General features: G+C 49.8%; 1 protein-coding gene and 1 long non-coding RNA gene across 5 annotated transcripts in view; one reads left to right on the top strand and one right to left on the bottom strand.

Moving 5' to 3' along the window:
- Positions 1 to 2,454: 2,454 nt before the first annotated feature.
- Positions 2,455 to 24,993, bottom strand: part of LOC149350249 (uncharacterized) — a 56,119-nt gene continuing 33,580 nt past the window's right edge. For both annotated transcript variants that reach the window (XR_016290273.1, XR_016290275.1), the window contains exon 3: positions 2,455 to 3,752. This is a non-coding gene — a long non-coding RNA (uncharacterized LOC149350249). The remainder of the gene's footprint in view (positions 3,753 to 24,993) is intronic.
- LOC149350248 (dnaJ homolog subfamily C member 7-like) overlaps positions 9,061 to 24,993 on the top strand; it is a 122,940-nt gene continuing 107,007 nt past the window's right edge. Inside the window, exon 1 of one of the 3 annotated variants that reach the window (XM_089579234.1) lies at positions 9,061 to 9,177. In XM_089579234.1, the coding sequence (XP_089435360.1) occupies positions 9,095 to 9,177 (83 nt within the window). In that variant the 5' untranslated portion in view covers positions 9,061 to 9,094. Of the gene's footprint in view, positions 9,178 to 18,564; positions 18,971 to 24,993 lie in introns of those variants that run through there. The other 2 variants (XM_089579232.1, XM_089579233.1) reach the window with 2 other exon arrangements.

Raw genomic sequence — 24,993 nt, 5'->3', positions numbered from 1 at the left:
CCTCTTGACGACACGCGCTCGCAGCTTCGAACGCGCGTCCGTGTGCGATGGATTTCAAGAAAATAAAAGAAGATGCAAGAACAAAAAGTCTTGCGATGGCTCAGAGAGCAACTACGGAGCTCATTTGAAGGTTTAACGCATGATATCGACCTCCAGGAACACGAAAAGTACTCAAAATGCACACGGAGTCTAACTCAATATGGCCAGGGCTGTGGCATGTTGCAAGTTGCGCGTCCGCGCCGAGGGTGGCGCCGTGGTCGAAACGATTGCAGCGATCCTGGTATCGGCGGTAAACGCGGCTGCAGTTAAGCCTAATAAAAGTGAAATTTTTCGACCACTATCGATAATAAAAACATTCTTATGAACTAATTTATAACCAGCCATAGGTGTTAAAAATAAGATATCAAAGAAATTAGTTGCGAAGATGACGACGCGGGTAACGCGGCAGCAGACGACGCCCGGTCAGCCGCGCAGGCGAAAACGGCGACGTCGGCGGCATTCGCACTGCAGCAGCGGCATTGGCGTCATGTCGAGTCACACAGTGAGCTTTTCTTGGAGTTTTTATGCTAAGAGCTAGCACTGCAGCATATTATGTTGTCCCTAGCCCAACGCACTGTGATTTCGTCTACATGAGTCAAAGGTTGAAATTTTTCGCTGCCTTTCTCTGCGTGTGTTTATTCATAGTCACAGACTGATTCGTTTCAATACATGTCAGATGTTTTACTTCCTTGCTATCTACCTAAATCTCTTACAAAGTCGCGTACAAACCTATATTCACTCATGTAGCATTTTATTATGTACACTGTACCTACCTTGATACCTTTTTTTTTATCCCCTATATATTCTCTGTGCGTTCATGTCTTCTAAGTTTACATAATGGAGTTTTTTTATTTTGATTTTTAGGATGCCTGTTACTGATACTGCAGTGCCACTGATGCCTAAAATCACTTTTTGAACATAGTTTGTCTCTGCTGATGTTCTTTTAATAAATTGTTCTTTGTACAAAACCATTTACGCTTTTCGTTCTCGAGTGAGCGCAGCTGCTAAGCAGTCGCGCCGCTCGCCACCATGCACCATGCTACATCAACAGACACATCTAAATACAAAAGCGAGTGAGCAGATTCCGTAAGTACTTAGGAAATCAAGCGTGAATGCAGCGCGGGATCAGTTAATCACCAGTATTTACAAAGCTTGGATCAAGCTAGCGGCCGCCAGCACCAGCAATGCGCGAGTACAGTGCACTGTAGAGCGAGCAACCGGCCACAACCAGCCGCCTAAACGCGCCGCCATATTGGATTTTTTATGCGTTTACCGCCTCTCCCAGGTGCCGCCACCATCGTCTTCGAAAAAAAACGTCCCCATTGGTTCTATGAGAGTGTCACTCCCTTGATATGGCTGCCAGCGCGGCGCGCAGCTGTCGTCTGCTGCCTTCTCAGCAGCCCGCGGACTGCCATAGGCTAAAAACGAACGCGTTGCTATGGCGATGCAGGCAGGTGGGCGGAGCTTTCGGGCTGCCCGAGAAAAACAAATACCGGACTCGAGTCCGCAAGTAGTCCCGGACAGTCCGGGACTGAAAAACAAATGCGCCCGCCGCCCAGTGCGTATAGTTTCCTTTAACCCCTACAGATTTATTTTCTTTCAAAGCACGGAGCTTGATGGTTTCGCCTCCTAGCTGGCGTGTCCTAGTTGTGTGGCAGAAAGTTTAGCTTCCAAGTTTACTTAGTGTATCACGGGTATTGTACTCGGTGTTATAAGTTTCAAGAGTTTGTCATATGCAGTCTCCTTCCGAGATAATTCAGGGGTGCTCTGCGTAGAGTGGCTTGTGTGTTTGGCAGTGAAGCTTATGCAGGACCGATAACTGCCGTGCGCGACTGCTGCAGCAGTAGTTATGCTGGTGTTTTGCGCCCTCCATTCTGGCTCGGACGATGCATACATATGACAGAAAACGCGCCCACACCATCTCACTTCCGAAACGAGGGCGGTGAAAACTGAAACGCCTACGCGAAACATGCCCCAGCGATGAATTTCAGAGAGAACACGAAACACTACTCATTTGTTAATCTCGGTTTTCAAGGCACCTGGACAAATACCCAGTGCTCAACTGTGAAAACCGATCCCAATTTTGTAGCGATCTCTTCTAATAATCTATCCCCGAGCTCACGCCGACGATACCTGCTCCGTTATGTTCCGCAAGAATTGCCTAGTGTCGACCATCGCGATAGTTCACTTTCTTGGGCGAAAATGACAGCGGCATGTTTGCACGAGCACCTTGCTGACTTGTCTGTCGGCACTCGCGCAGAGTAGATGCTGGCTGTCGTGCTCAGCCCCGCGAGAAGCCCGGCCGGCGCCAGTGAAACCGCAGAAGGCGGAACCGTCGCTATAGGCAGAGAGGGGCCGCGCCAAAGAAAGGGGCTTTTTGGAAAGCCGCGATCCTCAGAATTTGAACGCAAGAAGTAGACGAGAACAGGTGATATTTATTACGAGAACAGGTGATATACACAAACACTGTTTGGACCGATAGCTACAAAAGCTAGTGGCCGGTCCAATACAAAAATTACTTGCAGCTCAGCCGCAGAGCGCGGAAGACTAAAGAGTTAATCATGATACACACAACAGTGCAGGTAACAAAAACACACAGCAAAAAACAAGAATAAGATAGGAGACTGCAAGAAAGAATGCAAAATACAAAAAAAAACACAAAAGCAAGAAATGAGTTCAGGAAAGTAAAAACAGCGCTAAATTCTACACAAACCACACAGAAAGACGGACAGGACGGGCGCTGTCACACCAACTAGCCCAGCAAAAGGTACAGCAAGAAATGAATACACAGAATACAAAGAACAACATACCAAAAGCAAGCACCCCCAAGGAAAATGAGGTGTCAAGAATTCACAAAACAAGTTTCAGGCAAAATTTGATTAGACTTGTAGTGCAGTTTACAAGTCATTTTAAAATTTCTGGCTACTTTTACCTTGATGGGCAATCTGTTCCATATTTTTGCTCCACTGAACTCTATCCGGTGTTCACCGCATACATAGCTACATTTTGGAAGGTTAAATTTCCAACTGGATGCTTGTCTTGTATTACGGGGAGGTAGAGCAGAAAGGCTTAACGGAAGGGGAGAGCTAGTGTTTATTATGCTGTTTATCAAGACAGCGATTTTATAGTTACGCAAGGATGGGAACGACAGTACTTGATTTGCATCAAAAATGTTGCTCCTAGAGTGATCTTTATCAGAACTTATCGCGTTCAGTGCCCGTTTCTGGAGATGAAATAAAGGTGACAAGTAGGTTTTATATGTCTGGCCCCAAAATTCAGAACAGTAACTGATATGTGAATGACAAAAGGAATACATCGTACGGAAAATATTATTTTGCCTTAAAGGGACTATGCAATAAATTAATTGCGATTACGTAAAGCAGACGAGAGATAGGCATTTCATCACTCGTCACCCCAGCGCAAGAATGTTTGAGCTAGCATCAATAACAACGAAGTTATAGACGATTAAAAATCAGGCTCCTCCTCTCCCCCCTCAACTCGTACACGCGGGGCACCAAGAAAAAATAAAGAAAACAGCTCTGGGACTGGACCCCGCCGATGAATGCGTCATTCACTGACGTTCGGTTTTCGACTTCCAGTTGTCGCACCCAGCCTCACGCCTCCCAGCACCCCAGCAGCAGCGTCGGCAGCGTCTCTCCGGTCTCTCTTCGCCTTCCTGGATCGCGACGCACGTCGGATTTCTTTGCTTGTCACTGCGAAAAAGGCACTGTGAGTAGTTCCCGAACTCCCGACAGAAAGAGGCGGCAGAGGTAAATTGCAAACATATGCGTGAAGGCAATGCCCTGGCTCGCGCCTGCCCGAGGGGGTAGCGCGGCGGCTCGAGCAGACGATTTTCACGGCTACCGGAAGCGTGCCCGTGACGTCGTGGCTGCCGTGGCTCCAGCGAATGACAACGTGTGGTGGCCTGCCGACGTCACGGGATTAGTGATGTCTATTTTCTCGATTTTGGTTTCGAAGTCGGTCACTACGAAGACACCAATCGGCCCGCGAATTAAAAAAACCGCGGTTTTTAAAAATTCATAATAAATTGCCGGCTCAGTTCCGAAGACTCATGCTTGGTGTGAATGCTTCTTAGCATCATTTCTAAGCATTGAAAACATTTACAAGTCCCTTTTAATGCATTGCATAGTCCCTTTAATGAGCATGTGACATCCGAAAGCTAATTTGTTAGTTTGTTCTTTCCAATGTAAATGACAATCAAAAATAACTCCTAAGTATTTGAAAGACGAAACTGGTTGTCATACCGACTTGATCCTTGTACCTTACGGCTGCTTTCATTACGCCGCAGGGCTGGATAACTTCTCCTGTGTACGTTTTCAGTCGCAGTTCCGTCGGGTCGAGTCTTAGTGGCGGTCTAAGTCGCTCGAACTGTTGTCTTGATATTACAGACACCGTAGCGCCTGTGTCTAACTCCATTCGCAAAGGTACAGGTGCGGCCAGAATAATACGGAGCACGCGAAAGGCGGCCAAGCTAGCAGAAACTGCATCTAAGCGCCACCTATCAGCACAACAAAGACACCCCTGGCTATCCGCGCGCAGCGAGAGTGCCTGCCGCCGAACCCTGCTCTTTGCTGCAACCCTGCCGTTATCACTGTTCGAAAGATGCTGAGCTGGTTCGGGCAGCACCGCCAGGTGCTGCCTTCATCCAGGCGTGCTCACTTCAGCCTCGGTGGCCGCGCGGACTGAAGGGCCGAGATAACACGTAATGCCAAAACGGCCGTCTTGGGCCCGTTTACAGCGCGCGCCGCTCCTCGATGCGAGAAACGGGGCAACGAAGCGCAGCGCGCTGTCAGCAGAGTATGAGTCGATCATAGAGCAAGGGACTGCATGCTATGTGCTGTGATGTTGATAGGCCTGCGGAAAAAAAGGGTCCGTGCTACCGGCGCCATCTCGCCGCATCCAAATTAAGATAGTTGCTGTCACCGCTGCTAGGCAGCGCGCATAAGCACGTTTCCGCTGCTCCGCGACCCTTCCTGTGCTCCGTATTATTCTGGCCGCACCTGTACACCTTGTATTTCGACATCGACGGTGATGGGACGCCGGGCTTTTTCAGACAGCGTCTGGATGTTTCCCGAGTGGTTACTTTCAAGAGTGCGTATCCACTTCCATGAACCCGTTGGATACTGCTTGGGACCACGGCAGGCACGCTGAACGTAGCCTTCCTTGCCGCAGTTCGTGCACTTATCTGCTATGTGCGGACAGGCGCGAGAAAAATGCTTGTCGGAGCCGCAGCGATAACACTCGAAAGAATGCTTTCTTTTGGCTGCGCCTTGAGCGCTCATTTTGTGGAAGTCATCGACAGGTTCTCTAGCGTGCGCTTCCTGAACATTTTTCTTAGCTTCTTCCAAAGCGAGTGCGCGTTCAACGGCTTTTTGGAACGTCAGCGTTTTGTCTTCTGCGAATAGATATCGCTGAATGTCGGTGCGGAATAAACCACACACAAACCTGTCACGAAGTAATTCGTCCAAAAAGGTGCCGAATTCACAGGTCTGAGCTAGTTTTCTGAGCTCGGCTACGTACTGTGCGATGCTTTTATGTTGGAGCTGACATCTTCTGTGAAATTTTGCTCGCTCTCTGATCACAGACACTCTCGGGGTGAAGTGATTGCGAAGCAATGCAGTTAGCTCCTTGAACGTCTTTTCTGACGGCTTATCTGGTGCGGTCAGAGATTTGAAAAGGCTGTATGACTTCGGCCCAATGACGCTTAGCAAAGCATGCACCGTGAGGTCTTCTGGAACTTTGTTCACCGCGAAAAAGGAAATTAGGCGTTCTTCGTAAGATAGCCAGTTACTCACAGTTTCGTCGAAGGCTTCTACTTGACTGATCTGACTGGAGGCTGCCATCTCAGACGTCTTGACGCCTTTTGTCGTAGGTGCGGTTGAATCCAGCGTTGCTCTTCAGACTGTTGCCTCGGTACTCCGTTGTCCAGCTTCAGCGCTTCTTTTCTGCGTCTTGCCTTGCTTCCACCATCCTCGTCGCCAGTTGTGGCGTTCGCGGGTCCCGGCAAGGAAGAAGCGATAAGAACACTGCGTGGAAACACTGCGCAGTACTTTATTGGGAAACAGCTGAGATGCGTTCTCCCGGCGGCGCTCATGCAGGTGCCCGCTTTTGTAGAGCCACGCCTGACGTCACTTGGCGCGTCATCACGCGTCTCACTCGGTCCACACGAAACGCCGGCACGCGTCTCACTCGGCTCGCACAGAACGCCGGCACGCGTCTCTCTCGGCTCGCACAGAACGCCGGCACGCGTCACTTCCTCCACCGCAATTTGGAGTCACGATGGCTGGTATCGGTCAGGCGGCTTCCTGACTCGTTGAGGTCGCGTGGCTGACGCCTGACGCGTGGCTCTACAAAAGCGAGCGCCTGCATGAGCGCCGCGGGAGAACGCATCTCAGCTGTTGCCCAATAAAGTACTACGCAGTGTTCTTATCGCTTCTTCCTTGCCGGGACCCGCGAACACCACAATAATCAATATATATCCACAGATCACCCGACGGCAGTCTTGCCTTCAATATTTCCATTACAGTATCGTACAATGTTCCAATTTTCAAAATAAATGGTTTCGTAATTAAACATTTCTGCAGCAGCGTGCGGTTAGGTAGATTAATCTGTTTTTTACAATCGCAACTTCATGAGTAAGGATGGTATCTTAGCTCAACGGGTAAGAGCCACTAGCCCGCAACTAAGAGACAGATTTACGGAGTATATAAGACGGAGCAAGATTTAGCTGTGCACGCGCATTGAGTGTGTCACACTTGTGTGACCCTTTCTGATTTGGGCTTTTCTTGCGTTCTGAACCTTTGTGTGTGCCCAGTAGCGTTGTTAGATGTCATCACCTCGTATTACATGTACCATCGGGGGCAAAAGTAACAGGCCCCCCACTTCCAAGTTCCGGCCCATGCCACTCTGCGTGGGGTGCCTCCTGACAAGGAACTTCTGGTGTCGAGACCAGCGCAATGGACCGAATTCGACACCAGACGTGCTTCGTCAGGTGGCGACCCTACGCAGGGTGGCACGGGCCGGAACTTGGAAGTCGGCGGACTGTTACTTTGGTCCCCGATGGTACATGTAATGTGCAATATGCCTAAGCCCAAGTGCTGATTTACCGCCAGCACACTCTAGTAGCTCTGACTGGTGTCGGGAAATAGTGAAGTTGAATATACTGCTTATTTTATTTTTCCAGTGTGCACAAATTTAACAAGCCATGACAGCACACCGTACAAAGGACCTAGCAACATGCACGAAAACAGTTTCTACCGATTTTCTCAACAAATATTATTAGCCGCCGCGGTGGCTGAGCGGTTATGGTGCTCGGCTGCTGACCCAAAAGACGCGGGTTCGATCCCGGCCGCGGCGGCTAGAATTTCTTTGAAGGAGAAATTCTAGAGGCCCGTGTACTGTGCGATGTCAGTGCACGTTAAAGAACCCCAGGTGGTCGAAATTTCCGGAGCCCTCCACTACGGCGTCTCTCATAGCCTTAGTCGCTTTGGGACGTTAAACCCCATAAACCAAACCAACAAATATTACTACTAGCTCAGCAAATACTACTAGCTTTTTATTTGTGACTGTAATGTTATTCACTATAGCTTTCTTGATGGTTTGGTTTATGGGGGTTAACGTTCCAAAGCGACTCAGGCTATGAGGAACGCCGGAGTGAAGGGCTCCGGACATTTCGACCACCTGGGGTTCTTTAACGTGCACTGACATCGCACAGTACACACGCCTCTAGAATTTCGCCTCCGTCGAAATTTGACCGCCGCGGCCGGGATCGAACGCGCGTCTTTCGGGTCAGCAGCCGAGCGCCATAACCACTGAGCCACATCGGCGGCAGCTTTCTTGAGGCAGTAACTTTCACTTCTTTTACTGCCTCTAGTTACTTCGTGAATTCTTCGTCCTTTTTTCTTAACAGTGACGACGAGCTAACGTTCTGAGCGCACATACAGCTGCTATGAACTGATGAGGGGATCCAAATGAAAGCGAAGAAGCGCAAGATACAAGACAAAGAGATAAAGAAAAAAAAAACATGCTAAAGTCCCTCTCCGAACTTGTTCTTTTTAGTTTCGAATGCGCAGTACTGCCGTGCAAAACACCACTTCTTTCTACCTATTTTTGGCCTATATGTACAATTCTCACATTTGGCTACAGTTGGGCTACTTTTTTTTTCAAATCGCTTGGCGGTTTGTCCTCAGACCCGTAGTCCTGGCACTCACACACGCATGCACCCCGGCGGCCCGACCATTTCGAGGGTTCAGTGACACTAACGATATACAAACGAGCTCTAGCTCATGCCTGAAGGAGGGTTAGCGCTTTCTCTTAAATCCGCCTGTCTTTAATTTAATGCTGTCGTTGCCAACCCACAAGGAACCGGCGTTGTTGTAAGTGACCTTTAGTATTAGCCTTACGCCCTTTGAAAACTGAACTTTGGTTCCAGATGTCTGGCATTTGCTTACCACATCGCTTTTACTAACTCTTCCTTGCTTTTCAGTCGGAACTCATTAAACTGATTGAAATGGTAATCCTGCTGCCGCGATCACTTGCCCATTTTATTTTTCTCTCATCTGGGATCTCTAGAACCCTACCCTTTTATTGGAAAAAAAGGTTTACAACAACAACTATCTCCGAATCCTTTTCCCGACATGATTTCCATTTTTCTGTTACTTCGTCTTCCTCCAGTGTGTTTCTGTCTTGGACTTTTTTTTTTTTTTACACTGAGTTGGGGTAGTCGTGGAGGCTCCTGTAGTGTAGGAACCTGGGCAGGCTCAGTATCCGGCTGATGCTCACGATGTGCGCCATTTCGGCCACCTTAGGCACCGTGAGCGTCAGTACAGCGCGCTTCCTCCTGCTTCAAAGAGCCCGCGCTCCCCTCGAGACCGGTCGTGCCATTGGCCGTGCCCGCTTCGGTGGGATCCCATGCTATCCATGCAACGTCGTAGGTGGCGCAAGCGTAGCTTTCCACCCTCGCTCATAGATGGCGAAACCGTCGCCGCCGTTGCCAGCCGCGCTTGGCTTCTTTATTTTTTGCGCGTGGTAGGCTATGGCGCTCCAGGAGCAGGAGAGCATGGATTGTGATGTCCAAATTATCGAGGAAAAGTCCGACCCGCCGCCTTCTAAGCAAAAGTAAGTGCTGCGATTGCATGTCCGACCTTGTCTTGAGCTGCTGGTTGAGCCGCTTTCTTTTCGGTTGAAGCCGATTGACGAATATGCGTGTGGTTTTAGGCCTTGCCTTCGGGAAGGTGGGTATGTGTAAGGTTGTTTCGAGGTCCGAGGGTGCAAGCAGCACAGTCGATGAACGGTGCTACGAACTCGCGGTTGTTGCACCCGGTGTGTTGTCCGCGCTCTCTGGATTTGAAATTTTTTTGGGCGTAGGTGCAGCGCGTCACATTGAACCGATTTCCGCGTCAGCTGCTCTCGTTCGGGCGGCTGACGGTGCTGTCGTGGGCGCCTAGCCTCCGGTATTGTTGCCGAGGGATTTCCCTGTTGGCTCCTTCTCGGTCATCGATCAGTGCGCTCGGAACAGTCTGGGATGCGTATTCATGAAATTTATAGCTCACTTTTGGTTGCCAGCTGTGCGAATGTGCAACTGCCGGCTGCCGATTGCGAGATATTAAGCTGCGGCCACTTCTGCCGCGCGCTATCGGCTTCCGACGGTTTGCAGTTTGAATTAGCGATCGCTTAACAATTTCCGGCTTGTGTTTTTGCGAGTCACTGGCGCTTTGCCTAATTCACTGAACTGGTAGCCGTGCTTGGTACATGGCAGGCGCACAACCGCTATCTTGCGTTTCGCCGGGGCTGCAAGGTACCTTACGCGGTGGTCGCCTACCAGGTACAAAAAAAAAATGGAACTGCTGCCGAAACCTGCATTGATTCTAGCAGCAGTGCGACAGTCTTTAAGGGCTCATCGCCGGGCGTACAGCGCTGCACGACCGAGGAGCGTCTCGTCAAGTGCGCGCTTTGTGAACACTGTTTCCACAGCGCGTCTTCAGGCGTCACAAAGGAGCTCGGAAAAGATCCGATCGGCATCGTAGAGCCGAAGTTGCTGTTAAACAAATACTGTTGAATGACCAGTTGATGTGCTGTTATGGAACGGAAAATTCCGCAGGCATGATAACCCAATAACAGGCCGCAGGACTAATGGACTGTTGCCTGCCTTGTAGTTGTCTTGTGCGCGGAACTATCATTTAACTGCCATCCTTTAAATGAGGAGCTTCTGTTGGTCGTCCATTTCTCGAGCTAACAATGCACCGCGTCACGCGATTCTGATAACCGCCTCTGGCGTGCCTCTCGTGCGTTCTTTTTCTCTCCCCGTACTGTAGTTCAGCCACCAACTGCGCACAGACGGAAGTGTCACCCTTTTTTTTTATCGATTAATAGTTTGAATAGTTTCTGCGCAAAAATGTGGCACAGTGGGTGGGTGGATGGTAGACCACGGAGGAGCGCACACGAACGAAGACAGAAAGACACATACAGCACAAGCGCTCACTTCCAACTAATCGTTTCGTAACACAAATCCATGATATAAGCACCTTCCTTCATGACGCCATCCAACTGAAAATGCCGACTGCATGTGGCCGCACTCAGAAACATTGATTCTTTGAAAGTCAGTGAAATGGATGGTGCGCTGACACATGATGCACCAGCTTCTTTAATCAAATCTGCTTCAGCGATTTCCCTGGCATCCTGTGCATGGCTCGTATCCGGCACGCTTCGAACAGAGGTTTAAAAGGCTTTGCATTTTTTATTTCACAGTCGTGACAATGCACAGAAAGCTTCCCGTCTCTGTAATTACTGACCTTCTTCTTGTGCCCCATTAATTTTTCATTTAGACACCGGCTGGTTTGACCGATGTAACTGGATCCGCAAGACAAGGGAATTTCATACACTACCCCAGATTAACATGCAACAAATGAATCACGATGTTTGATTGTGCAAGGATCCCTAGTTTTTTTGCAATGGATTTGTCATCTTGCAAAGTTTTACCAGCTTTCCTGGCGCGGGTAGCACCACTCGGACATTGCTGCGATTTCCGATCTTTTTTTTTTAAGTGGTGCAAGGTGTTATGTAGGTAAAGAATTGCAACGGTTCGGTTTCGAATTCTTTCCTTGAGGCATGGCGTTATTTAGGCACTCCCCTACTATTGCTCTCTCAACCAGTTTAGAACGGGATGAATAAAATTGTAACAGGGGTTCATTTGCCCCTTGAATGGTACTCCCAGCACACGCGTTTCTCTGCGAGTGTTAACTTCAAATCTTAAAGACTAAAACATCTGGAATTTCATGCGTCAGTTTTAGAGAGTTAATACATTCTCCAAAAAGTGCTGAAAGCTGGTTTGTCTTGCGGATGCTGTTACATTGGTCAAACCGGCCGGTGTCTAAATGAAAGATTAATGGAGCACAGGATGAAGATGGGCAATTGCGCGGACGGGAACCTTGAAAAGCCTGGTAAACCTTTGTTCGAAGTGTGCAGGACACGAGCTATGAGCCAGGATATATGGGCGATAAAAAGCACATCTGATTAGACAAACCGGTGCACCATGTGTCAGCGCACCATACATTTCACTGACTTTCACAGAATCGATGTTTCTAAGTGCGGCCACCTCATGTCGGAATTTTCAGTTGTATGACGTCATGAAGGAAGGTGTACGTCATCCATTTGTGTTCATACACGATGAGTCAAAAGTGAGCGCGCTTGTGTTGTCTGTTCATGTGCGTTCGTACGTGGTCTGCAATGAAACGCCAACTCGCTTATCAGTGTGTGCTTTTGTGGGTGCGTGGTCGGCCTTTTTTTTTCATTTTCTCCGTGAGCGGAAGCACGTATGTTTTTCGTCACATCAGTTGAGCTCACGTATAGCAGATGTATTCAAAGCTAGCTGCACCGAATCCATCAGCGAAGTACGCTTTCTTGCACCGAATTGGCCAAGGCACGTAGAAAAGGAAAATGCGAATATCGGCAAATGTCTACGCTAAAGTGCGCTAACATGGTTTTACATTTAAACCTCTTACAGTCTTAAGTTCCCAAAGTAATGGACGGAACTAAGTCTCCACCCTTGACAGCCTCCGCAGAAGGCCATTTATGCAATAATCTTGTTCTGACGGAGTAGAATTCCCCGACGAAAGCTGTAAGAAATCTCTCCTCGCCAAATTATACAAACTGGCGGGCGGCCTCCTAAATCGTGCTCTGTTTACTCTCTGCAGTACCCGTAGTTCCCGACGTTTGTGGTAGCCTGTGCGATGTAATGGCCAAAACATCTTTGCTCCAATTCAACTTGCTACAACTGAGTTTGATTTTAGCTTACTGCGTCGGGCTTTGGTTCGCCTTTAGGCACGTTAGAAGCACTCTTTCAAACCAAGTCAAGCACAGACATCGACTAACCCCTTCTACGTGCAAGAACTCGGGGGAACGCTTGCGTGGTAGGATGGATAGCGTTCGTTGACGAAACAGCGAGTTCTTACGGCCAGAGGCTGCGCAGTGGGCTACGAGAGAGTGCAGTGCATGTCCCGAATTATTTTCGCCTGCTGGGGCGACCAGGCGTGGAGCCCGCGAAGTTGGGCTAACAGCAGGATGCGACAACCCTCGAACGAACGCCGCGTGTGGAACCGTTCCTTAATTGTAAAAAATGCTCTCCCTATATGACGTAACTAGGCAGCAAGTATTGCAGAAAATGTGCGCTCGTGACCGCTTAAATTACTGCACCTGGACTTTCCAGTGTATTGATGGCAGCTTTACGGCATCTTTAATTTTGTCAGCTGCGGTGTACGTTGTCTTCTTGCTAGTCTTGCATCTGCGCGCAATTTTTCGTTAAATTAACTTGGCTTTGCTCACTTGTGGCATGCGCAGGATAAAAGAGGGACCTGGAAGAAGTCGTTCTTTATTCGCGCCATGCAACCGCTTAGAACACGTCGCAATTTCTCAGTTTTGGAAGCTTGCAGCGTGTGTTGACATACTACTATTCTATAAGAAATATTAGATAATATCGACGTTCCGCACTTGCTTGGAGAGCACACAGCCGGCTAGTTGGTGGCCTTTGGCACGATGAAACACGTTATCAGCGCGAAGGGAAGGAACGGAGAAAAAGCTGACACCGCGGACGCTGGACTTCACTTGCGTTTAAACGAGATAGCTTCGTTCGAGGTCTGTTGAAGCCTGTCGCGTTCTGGCCGCTGTCAAGACGGACGGCTGACTCATTCCCATGGGTGCAGCGTTCTTCCGTTGCATCTGTAGAGGTCCTCTGCTATAGTTGTTGGCGGCCATGCATAAGCGCTCACGGTAGTCTTCGCCCAAAAACCGTGTGAAGGTTCCGAGTAAGTTCTCCTTCTTTACTAGCTGCCACGCAAGAGCGTGCCGCCTCGGAACGTGCCACAGCGCGCTGAACTCTTCGCCCTGAACTTGGGAGATTGCCTGATTGTGTAAACAGTCCAACTGGCATTCTGAATCTGTTGTCGCTTTTTCATTTTGGTGCACGTGCGTGCGTGCGTTTTCCAGCCACTTTATCAAAGTTCGTACTTTCTGGCTGTTTCGCGCAAAAAAAAAAAAAAAAGCGAGTGGTGATGCTATACTGAGGCTTGACAAGACTGGCAACTATCTGAGCTCGATGGCCTCTACCTTTATCAGCATCACGGCTGGAGATATCAGCGCACGATAAAAAGTTGCCTGGCAGTAGCTGCGGCCCCGACGTAGCAGAATGAGTCAGGCTGGTGGAATGCGTCATATTCTATAAAAATACGATGCTTATTTCCCTTACTCTTACCTGCGAAATAAAGTGCGCCGAACGTTGCCTCTAAGTGTATGTACTGTTGCGGCTAGTTTGTGGTAAGAGAACATGATCAAACTGCACGAACGGACCAGGACCACACACAAAGAGACCGCAGTTTCGCCATGTTGCCAAACACTGGCCACGTCCGGTAACTGGCTACCAAAAATGTTCGAAAAGGTGCTAATCATCGTTGTACAGGGTGTATTGGGCTTGTTGGTACACGTTGGGCCAACAAACTCACGAAGGAATTTTTGTATTTTCAAATGTTTCCGGCTTGTGGCACGGGGCTTCTTCTACGCTCTGGAGCTTCACGGAACTCAAGACGATGCGAACGAGACTCCCTTCAGGAGTTCAGAACGGCTGTCAGGCGTCAGGATGTGCGCATTGGGTTTTAGCCACTGGAACTTCGGCCGTGCTTATTTACACTTTCCTGCGCCATATGGGAGGTTACGCTGCTTATGTGACATTCAAGGTTGCGTTCGCTCGTTTATCCTTTGTAGGTAGGCTGACTGTCCACTTTCTATCTCCATAAGCATCGCGTACATTGACTGATCACCTTTTACTGTTGTTGCTCGGATAAATGCAACCGCCCAGTGCTTGGCCTATCTATCGGCCCGCGCTGCTCTGCGCCTACGTAACAGCGACAGCAATTCAGATATCATCGTTTCTATAGAACGGGGCTTTGAAAGTGCCCGGAGGCATGCGCTGTACGATACGCTGGCGCCGATTAATTGCGCTACACCTTATCTACTCGGAGCGATGCGACGACCACAGTATATAATGCACAGTTCAGTGTTGAATCAACGTCGGAGTAAATTGCACTGTTCAGTAAACGATTTCAGTTTGTGACACTTTCCATGCTTAATCATTCTCGGCTTACGTAGACATATCTCCCCCCCCCCTCCCTTTTTTTTTCTTTTAAGCAAAGCTATTTCGTCCCTGCAATGGTCGAAGCCGACCATGGCAAATATTCCTGAACGGCACGAACTTGCTCAGTGCACGCTTGCGAGACGGCGCAAGGAAGCTGGCAATGGTCTGTTGCAGAGCCATATACGAGGTCTGTTAGAAAAGTATCCGACCTTTTGCCGAAGAAAAAAAACTGGCATAACTGGAGCGTTGGAAACCTGATCACCTTCAAAGTAGTCTTCTTGGGACTCCACATACTTCTCCCAGCGGTGCTGCCATTGTTGGAAGTATTCCGAAAAGGCCCCTTTCGGAATGGGGTTTAGCTCAGCTGTCGTTGCAGCCATAATGTCCTCTCTTGTCTGAAATCGCGCTCCTTTCAATGGCCTCTTGATTTTGGGAAACATCCAGAAGTCACAGGAGGCCATATCAGGAGAGTAAGGAGTCTGCTGAACTACAGCAGTCTGGTTTTTCGCGAAAAAAGTGTGAATTTAGTGCGAGGAATGTGGAGGAGCATTGTCGTGATTGATGCGCCACTTTCCTGTTGACCTCAACTCCGGTCTCTTGCGCTGCACAGCACCACGCAAGCGACGGAGGACATCCCTGTAGTACTCTTGGTCATTGTTTGACCCTGTGGGGTGCGTACGCGTGGTGTACCACACAGAGGGAGTCAAAGAAAGCAGCCAGCATCACTTTCACACTGCTGCGCACTTGGCGGGCCTTCTTTGGTCTTGGTGACGTGAAATGCTTCCATTGTGACGACTGGGATTTGGTTTCAGGGTCGTACCCGTACACCCAAGACTCGTCACCAGTGATTATGGTGTTGATGAAGTCGGGGTCACTGTTTGTGGAATGCAGCATATCCTGTGAGACTTCAACACGAAGCTGCTTTTGCTCCACCGTGAGCAGCTTCCGCGCTAATTTCGCCACATCTTTCTCCATGGCCAAATTTTCGGTGATAATCGAATGTGCAGAAAAATTGGTGATGTCCACCTCTTCCACAATTGCTCGGATAGTCACACGACGGTCCCGCGTCACCACAGCGTTCACTTCGGCAATGACCTGGTTATTTCGGCATGTTGATGAGCGATCGGAGCGTGGCTCTCTCTGCACCGATGCGCGGCCGTCTTTAAACCAATTGTACCACTGCTTAATCTGTCTGCTGCTCATAGCATTGTCACCGAAAGCCGTCTGAATATTCCGTATGGTTTCCACTTGGCTGTCGCATAGTTTCTGGCAAAATTTGATGCAGTAGCGCTGCTCCTGTCGCTCCGCCATCTTCCTTGCAATAAAAAACCGACGAGAGCACTGCGCACTGCCTCACTCAAACGCTGCGTGCCAGTGACTGACGCTATCGGCAAGCGAGAAAAAATTTGTGCATGCGCACGAAGGTTCAAGGTAGGCTGGTGCAAGCGTGCTTGTTTCAAATCCATCAGGTGTTCGTAAAAAAAAAAATAAAGTCGGATACTTTTCTAACAGACCTCGTATTCCCTTCGGAGGGAACATATGGCTCTGGTCTGTTGTAGTCGCATACAACTCAAGAACAAAGCAGCAGCTGCCCCTCAAAAGAGGCCCTCCAGCCAACAGCGTCCACCTATTTTCATCATAACGCCGCGGTAAATGGTTATTCCCCTTTCATCTTCCACTCTCTGCGATTTAATGCTATAGTCGGACACAACTCAAGAACGAAGCGGCTTTTCCCCGCCAAAAGGACCCCCTCCAGCCACTGGCGTCGGCTAATTCTCATGACCTTGCTAGGGTGACAATGCAGGGAGCGGCGCGACAGTGCAGAGAAGGGACTATCTTGAACAAATAAATGGCAGCGCAAGGAGACGAGGACTAGACGAGACAAGGACGGCGCTGGTAGGGACTATCCCCTACCATGGAAGGAGGGGACTATCCCCTTTCATCCGCAACCCCTTGCATTGTCACGCTAGCAGGCTCATGAGAATCAGCCGACACAACTGGCTGGAAGGGGGTCATTTGACAGGGAAAAGCCTCTGCGTTCTTGAGTCGTATCCGACTAGAGTATTTTTGAACAGACGTCGGTCGTTTCTGTTCGTACATTCTTTTGTTCAGAGAAATAAACTGGTGTGTCGAGACATAACCTGAAGAGCGCGTCGCTAAGAATTCAGGGTATTCTTTGCGACTATTTACACAGCCGGCCCATATACGGGATCAATAACGTAACACGGTCGAGCGCCGAACCGTCTATGGGGCTGCCTAGTGATGTGTCTCGCGCCTGTCTGGCTGTTGCTGAGAGACGGGGCGGCTCCTTCCTCGCGGTGAAGTGCACTGAATGGCTGAATGACAACGTGCTCTTCTCATCTTATACTGGCTTGTATACAATACCCCATGCGTCCGTGCGTGCGAAAGGGATTTACATTTAGCTTTATCGCGTCTTTTACCCCTTTCACCCGTTCCCTGACTGCGCCACTGCTGTCTTCAGAACCTTCTACTCCTCTACTGACGAGAATGATCACTGATGGGAGTTCAGATTGCGCTTTTGTGTTTTTTCATGCCGAAGTGACAACAAGGCAGCAACAGCTCCGATGGGCGCACTAGTTGACGGCTCCGGATTAATTTCTACCACTTGGGGTGCTTTAACGTGCTACTTGCATTGCGCAGTACATGGGCGTCTTTTTCGCCTTTCCTGCATCGAAATGCGGCCGGGATTGATCCCGCAATGTGCTCAGCAGCCGAACGCCAACAGCCGCGGAGCCACCGCGGTGGATGACTTCTGCAGCTCTGCTGCCACACCAAAAGGGGCTTTGGACACACCAGAAGTCAATATGCCGAAACCGTCTGGTACGAGAAAGGCAAGCGCAACGGGTTGGGCTCGCCTCTAGATTGCGTACGAACACTTTCGTCACCCGTACACCTTCGAATTCATCGTGTGCTTCCGCTTGCGTTACAGGAAACCGCATTTAAGCGCGCGCCGCGCCGTCGACGTTAGGTGGTTTCAGCGGGCTCTGCGAGCTCTAGCCCGGAGAGTCGCACGTCATTAGACAGCGACGGCGGGCCTGAGCTGCTCCGCGCACGTTGGGGGCGCCCTGTTGCGCGGGTGATGCAAGTGCGCGGCTCAGGGATCGCCTTTCGGGCCGCCTGTTTAGCCATGCATAATGCACGCAATGCCGCAACCTACATACGTAACGTGTCACCCCCCTTTCTTTTTTGCCTCCAGCCCCAGCCCTCGCTTTAAAGTGAGTGGGAGTGCCTGGGAAGGCCTTGAAACCGCGCCTGCTCCCATGCCTTTTCCACTGCGACTGCTTTTCTTTCTTTCTTTTTCAAAAAGAACCTTCGGGGCCGTACGTCCTCGGAGGTCGCTCTGTACATCTCGTGGATGAACGTCTGCACTGTTTGTTGTCCTCCGGCGCTCTGTCGCAGACGGAGCTATCCGATGTGCTGCTGACAGGAGTGCACAGCGCGGCCAGTGCGACTGTCGGAGAGAGAGAGTTCTGGCGCTTGATGAGCATCCGCTGGCGATTTTGTGGAACTCGACCAGTATTTATCTGATTCAGTTGGTTAGAAATTGCTAAGCACTGACAGACGGGCACCAATAAAGTGTGTGTCTTGCTCGTTCTCCTTCACGTCGTGTTACGTTCACACTGGCTTCCGGAAACAGCCTCCCCTCCTCCGTTTCGTTTTTTATATCATAATCGCGGAAAACAGCGTCAAAGCTTTCGGCGTGCTTCCAGCATGTTTTCTGTCCCAGCGTGTGCGCCGCGTCAGGCACGTTTTTCAGGACAGCTGCGGCTGGCGAGGCGCCCTTGTTTACACCGAGTGTCACTAGTGAACGGCGGTAGCGAGTGGGAACTGCGAACTCGCCGCCGCTGGAGCCGGGCGCGGCGGAAGGGGCCTTGCCGAGTAGCCCACGATGAGCGCCGCTGGCCTCGAAGAGCGCGCTCCGTCTGGCCCGTGGGCTGCTGCTGCGCGAGCCCCCAGAATAGCCGCGCTCCGCGGTTGGTCGCGGGATCAGAGCGGCACAATGGCCGAGCCGAGGCGAGCGCGGGCCTCTCGGCCGAGGCCCCCCGCAGACGGCATGCCCATCCTGCGACGCAACCAGCGTGGCCGCGTGGTCATCGCCACCCTGCTGGTGGACGGCGTGGGCCGCGCGGCGGTGCGCTGCGCCTCCGTCGACGCCCTGCTCCGGCGGCCCGAAGGGAGCCGCGGGGCTTCGCCCGCCCGCTGCCGGAGCCAGGAGCGGCCGCCGCCGCCGCGGGGGATGCGCTGCTGCTGCTGGGCCGGCAGCCGCAGGTAATAATGCACGCTCCTGACGCTGTCTCATCCCCGAGCCACGGGCGACGCGAGCCTCGGGTGAATTTTACGACTTCTCGCGGAGTGCCCCGGGCAGTTGCTCGCCTTGTGGTACGCACTATTCTCTTCGGCCGGCTGCCCGATTTTCCTCTCCGCCCGCGTAACGAGGGCACGCGGCGCTTTTGAGGGCTGGGTTTTCGCGGTCAGTTTCAGGCGGTGTACACGCGGTTATTTTGTGTGCCGAAATTGCCGATCGAGGACGCAAGCCTGACAGTCGGTGGGCGTTCGGGGCAACAAAACAGCGCCGTCGTTTTTTTAATCCACTGGATAGTGTTTTGCTAACGGAATGCCCTAACCGATTTGTCGAGCTGTGGGCCACTGTTGTTACGCCGCCACTGTTGCTACACGTGTGCATGTGTGAGGTGATGTCTGCAAGAGGCTCTTGCGCGGCAAGGGGACACTTTTAAAGTACTGAGACACTTTCTCAATTTCCAAATGTTCGGTTTCTGGTGTCTGTGTAGTACACGTATTGTTTACACTAGTTAATTCCTGGTAATTTGCCCGAATTGCTCCGATCGGGCCCCATTCGAGTTCGTCGCGTGACGTAGTTTTCGCACGTATTTGGGAACTTCGTACCAGAGGTATTAAGTGAAAAGGGGGTGTGGGAACTGCAGGCGAAGCGATGCATGGGCGATACGCACGCTAACGTAACGGTGACTATATCAAAAAGTCAGCGCTAAGTTCGGAGTGCTATTTCAGAATAGGCAGCAAGGTGATCGCAAGGTTGAGGCGCAAGGTGACGCTGGAAAATGGAACAAACGCTTGGTTTGGGCTAGTTGGGTTGAGTTTTTTGGAAATATAGCTTTATTTCGGAAGAAGTCACGCCAGGAATTTACAGGGTGTCCCAGCTAACTTTAGCCACGGTTTAAAAATATGCCGCGGCACTGTAAGACGACGCGGTTGAATGCACATGGCTGGCTATTCTACCGAGCAAGTGACATTATTTTTTGTTTTGTGCTTAATAGCATAATTAATGGAGATTAATTAAGCAACTTCGAAGGCAACGAAGACAGGCGAAAAATTTCAGTGAGAAAATTGTAGAACGATCTGCAAAACGTCTGACTGAACCATTTCTAACTTTCCATCTATTACGTATCAGCTTTTTTTCGCTCACTGCAGACGTTCTCGAAGCACAAAAAAAATGCCGCATGGCATGCCCGCTTGCGCCCCGCGATTGCAGTGCTCTCAAACGTTCCGAGCCGCCGCGGTGGCTCAGTGGCTAAGGTGCTCGGCTGCTGACCCAAAAGACGCGGGTTCGATCCCGGCCGCGGCGGCTGGAATTTCTTTGGAGGAGAAATTCTAGAGGCCCGTGTACTGTGCGATGTCAGTGCACGTTAAAGAACCCCAGGTGGTCGAAATTTCCGGAGCCCTTCACTACGGCGTCTCTCATAGCCTTAGTCGCTTTGGGACGTTAAACCCCCCAAAACCAAACCAAACCAAACGTTCCGCGTACAAACGAACAGCTCGGCCGGGAGCGCTGCCGCTTAAAAGGTAACAGGACTGAAACGCAGGCGCTGGCTGGGCGATTTACGCCAGCGCAAGCGATAAGGGCTGCGCCTGTTTACCGCTATCATGAACCGCCGCGAGGGATTGCTGGCGTAGATCGCACAGCAAGCTGCCGCGTGTCTGCCCTGTCGCCTTTTAACCGGTGGCACCAGGTAGCACACAGGGCTAAACGATCTGTTCGTTCCAACGCGGCACGTTTGAAAGCACTGCAATCGCGGCGCGCAAGCGGGCATGTCACGTGGTATTCATTTTTTATTTCGCGGTCACCTGCAGTGAGCGAAAAAAAAGCTAATACGTAGTAGATGGAAAGTTCGAAACTTCAATCGGATGTTTCACGGACCGTTCTGCAACTTTCTCATTAAATTTTTAGCCGGACAATCCTGTATCTGTCGGAAAATAAAGTTACCTATTACTACTACTACTACTACTACTACCTTTTTTTGCTAGCAAAGTTGGTTATTAATCGCGACTAATTACGCAATTAAGCGCAATACAAAAATAGTGTGACTTCCTCCATGAAATAATGCATTGCGTCGTCTTAGACTGCCGCGGCATATTTTTTCAAACCTGGCTAAAGTTAGCTGGGACACCCTGTATAGCAGGCGATCAGTTACACGAGAACATTCTTTCAGGCTTGGTATATTTGCCGAATTTGTAGCGCAAAAAGACGAGGACACAAGAAACGAAGTGGACAGGTCACTAGCGCTGTGACCTTGTGTCCTCGTCTTTTTGCGCTACAAATTCGGCAGTCGATCAATCACGATCAGTCGGCGAGCATGCGCATAAAATGAAACGCACTCTCAAGATGTACTGCACGTGGAGGAGCAAAAACAGGTGCCGGGGAAGCATAAAAAATAAGACAAAAGACCAGAAAGGTTCACGGCGAGTAATTGTTGCACTGCAGAGTTAAAGGGTGTACAGACTAAGACAGACCTGAAACACCAATCGACAAAGGGAAGTAAAAGTGTGAAAGAAAGGTAAAAGCTAAAACCAGTAACAATTAATATGGTACGAATAAAAACAGAAGTGCACAAGGCCCGCACACCAAGCAAGTTTGTGGTTTAAAAGGGAATGAAAATGACAACTGTGCAATGCAACAGTTACTGCCTGTAAACATTTCTGATCTTTACCCCCCCCCCCCCCTTTTTTTTTTTGTTTAGCCGCCAGCCGTTTTTGCTTCACGTGCACCTTGAGGGTGTGTTTCATTGCATGCTCACGCTCACCGACCGATTGTGGCTGATCGCCTCGTACATAATCCTCGTGCCCCTTGTTCCGAAATAAAGTTAGCGCAGTCCCGTCTGTTGTGTCGTCCTTGTCGTTTCTGAGCTGCTTCCAAGAAACTGGAAGATGGCCCTCCTGAACTTCAAGGCACACCATACTTATTAAAAATTCAATAGACAGTCTATAGACTGCCCAACGATAGTGTGTGCACAGTCTCAACTTTTTATGGGGTTTTATGCGGTTTAACATACCAAAGCGACTCAGGCTCTGAGGAAGGCATGTTAACGGGCTAGTTGGTTTTGCATCTTCAAACTTGGGGAAAAAACCCACCTAGGCGCAAATAATTTCACAGGGACACAAAAAATAGACGAGGAGACAACGGACAGGCGCCAACGGATGGCGCCTGTCCGTTGTCTCCTCGTCTATTTTTTGTGTCCCTGTGAAATTATTTGCGCCTAGGTGGGTTTTTTCCCCAAGTTTGAAGAGGCTCTGAGGGACGCCGTAATGGAGGGCTGCGGATAATTTCTACTACCAGCGGTCCTTTAACAACATATACTGACATCGCACAGTACACGGGCCTCTAGAATTTCGCCTCCGTCGGAATCCGACCGCCGCGGCCGGGATAGAACCCGCGTCTTTCGGTTCGGCAGCCGAGGGTCATAACCACTGAGCCACCGCGGCGGCTTTCATAAGGGCTAGGGCGATTCATTTAGCTCCGCTGGCCAACTGTCCATATGCAAGGTCTGAGGAATAGTCGGCGGTATGTTCTTTTAACGCGATAGCATTGAAGGCTGCATTGTCCAGAAAATCCGGCGTCGGCGTTGTGAGCGAAAAATCTCGAGCGTGACTCTGGCAGGCGGTGCCCAGAGAGCAACCTAGGAGGCAGGTGGGCACATAGGGTCACGTGACCTTGCATCATCACAACCTGCCCACCGGATTCTGAGCAAACTGCCCACCGTGGCAGGTGGCAGTTAAATTAATCATTGGTTGCTCGGGAAGAGCAACCTTGGTCCCACAATCCCCACCGGCGGCAGCGCCTGCCATCGCAGTGCAGTGGCGCATCGCTTAACCGCTGCACCACTGCGCCCTGCTCAACACTCACAAACACACATGATTATCAAAGTATGTCCACGAAAAACATGTCTCTTAGATGACTATCAAAGTATGTCCACTAAACCCGTGTCTTAGAAAAACTAAGAGAGCTTTTGTCCCTCGCTCAGCCGAAGTCGCATCAGTCCAGGGTCCAAGGACATGCTCCAGGTGCACGGGGTCGTCCTGACGAAGTCCTAAAGCACCTAGCATTGCCATGCGATGAGTATTAAAGATTTGGCAGTGGCAGGTCAAGTGTTGAATATCCTCGCGCACACCACATGTCGGGCACAGAGGGCTACTTGACACACCAATTTTATAAAGATAGAATTTAGTAAAGGCAACGTCCAGACGAATTCGGTGCAGGCAATTACAGTCACGTCTATCTAAATTGCGTGGCATGCGGAATTCACAAGCGCCCTCACCCTCATCTGGAGTAGCATGCCAGGCCTATAATTAGGCAGACCTCTCCATTATTCATTAAAGTCTCTCTCACTGCGCCCAGCAGGAGGGATATATATATGAGGGCTCCTACAGGGATCTATGAATGTAAAGTAGATGGTTTGGTTGGTTTGTGGGGTTTAACGTCCCAAAGCAACTGAGGCGAATGTATATGTGAGAATTAACCCATTACGCCACCGCGTCATACCCTTAAGTGTCCCTTCCAATTTTTCTCATCTTTGCCTGGTGCGTTGTTCTCACACCACCCTGTAATAGCCGTGAACGTTTCGCGCTGTTTCGGGAGCGACCTTTCTATGTACCCTGTTCAACTTTGAGCCGATGCTTCGCGTAGCTGTGGAGCATTTTACATCCGAATAAAACAGCCGGCTCATCGAGCGATTTCGTGTCATTTCTGCCCGGTCCGTTACGTTCAGCCGCGCTCTCGTTCGAGCGGCACCTTTTTGCCTCCGGATGTTCTCGCAGGGATGAGGAGCTGCCACTCTTGAATTTCGTTCAGCTTGAAGAACGGTTGATGTATCAGTAAAACAAATCTTATCCGTGACCGTAGTCATCTGCAAGTTGCCCAGGGTGTTAACTCCTTGGTTCAGCAGAAAGTTTCTCCAACTGCTTGGAAGCGTTGCCACTGTAGTAATCCCACACATCAATAGTAACAGCACGTTTATACTTACAGCTCTTAGTTTTCGGGTTTTATTAATTTTTTGGGGAATTCGGAAGGTAAAAATCGGGCGATATTTTCTGAGCTTAAATTCGAGTCAAATCTGGTTATTTCGTTAATTTCCCTAGCTCGTTTTTTTTTTCTGGTCATTTTTTGTAACACTAGGAAGTTTACTGTACAGTTCGTTTTTCTGCTAAACACAAGATGCCCAATTTTTTACGCATTATTCTATACACAACACGGAAATCGCGGGTTCCACTCACAAATATTTACCAATTAAGTTTTTTTTCTTCAATCAAAAACAAATATTCGCGTACGTTACCAATCTCCTTCGGAGCACACCCGCGGCTGAGCAAGGCCGGTCTGTCTTGTATAATGCAAAAATGCGAAAACATTGAACATCACAACAACCATTTTAAACGAGCAAGGTCCTTGGATCAGGGTGTCATTAGCGTGGGTACCGCTTAATACAGTGACTCCAGTAAGACGTCTGGTCGGTAGCCACGTTATGGACTCTCGCTTTTAAATCACACTTTCCGAACTTATCCTCAAATCCATTTCAATCATGAAAACATGCGTTGAAAGAGGTTTAAGGTCCCCAATTGACCGAGGACACCTCTCAGGAATAAACGGAAATTTTTCTTGCGGTGTCTCCAGCTTTGTGAACTGGAAAACCAACATTGTCTTGGCAGCTCATTTTAGGGCAGAAATTGGTTTTAACCCGATTTTTAAGAAATATGTTCCGGGTGCGAGAATCGCGTAAAATCCGGTTTTACCCGAAAACAATGGACCATATACCTTTGTTAACAGCACACTGAACGTTTTCCTCCGGTTGGAGGTGCACGACGCACATTCGAAGGCGTCTACGTATTCGTTAACCTTCGCAGTCCTTAGGTTAATTCGTTTATGAACTTGTCGAACAAGTTAAGAAAGTTTAGAGGCGCTGTCTCGGGCACTGTTGTTAATCCGCTTTGAAGGTTCTCCGTAGGCATTTGCCACACTAAGGCTCCATCGGTTACGTCAGCTGTAA

Source organism: Amblyomma mixtum, chromosome 3 (genome assembly GCF_055824585.1).
Source record: "Amblyomma mixtum isolate Tamu chromosome 3, ASM5582458v1, whole genome shotgun sequence".
NCBI classification, from domain to species: domain Eukaryota; kingdom Metazoa; phylum Arthropoda; class Arachnida; order Ixodida; family Ixodidae; genus Amblyomma; species Amblyomma mixtum.
The sequence above is the reverse complement of the archived record's forward strand: the minus strand, read 5'-3'. Positions and strand labels throughout refer to the sequence as shown.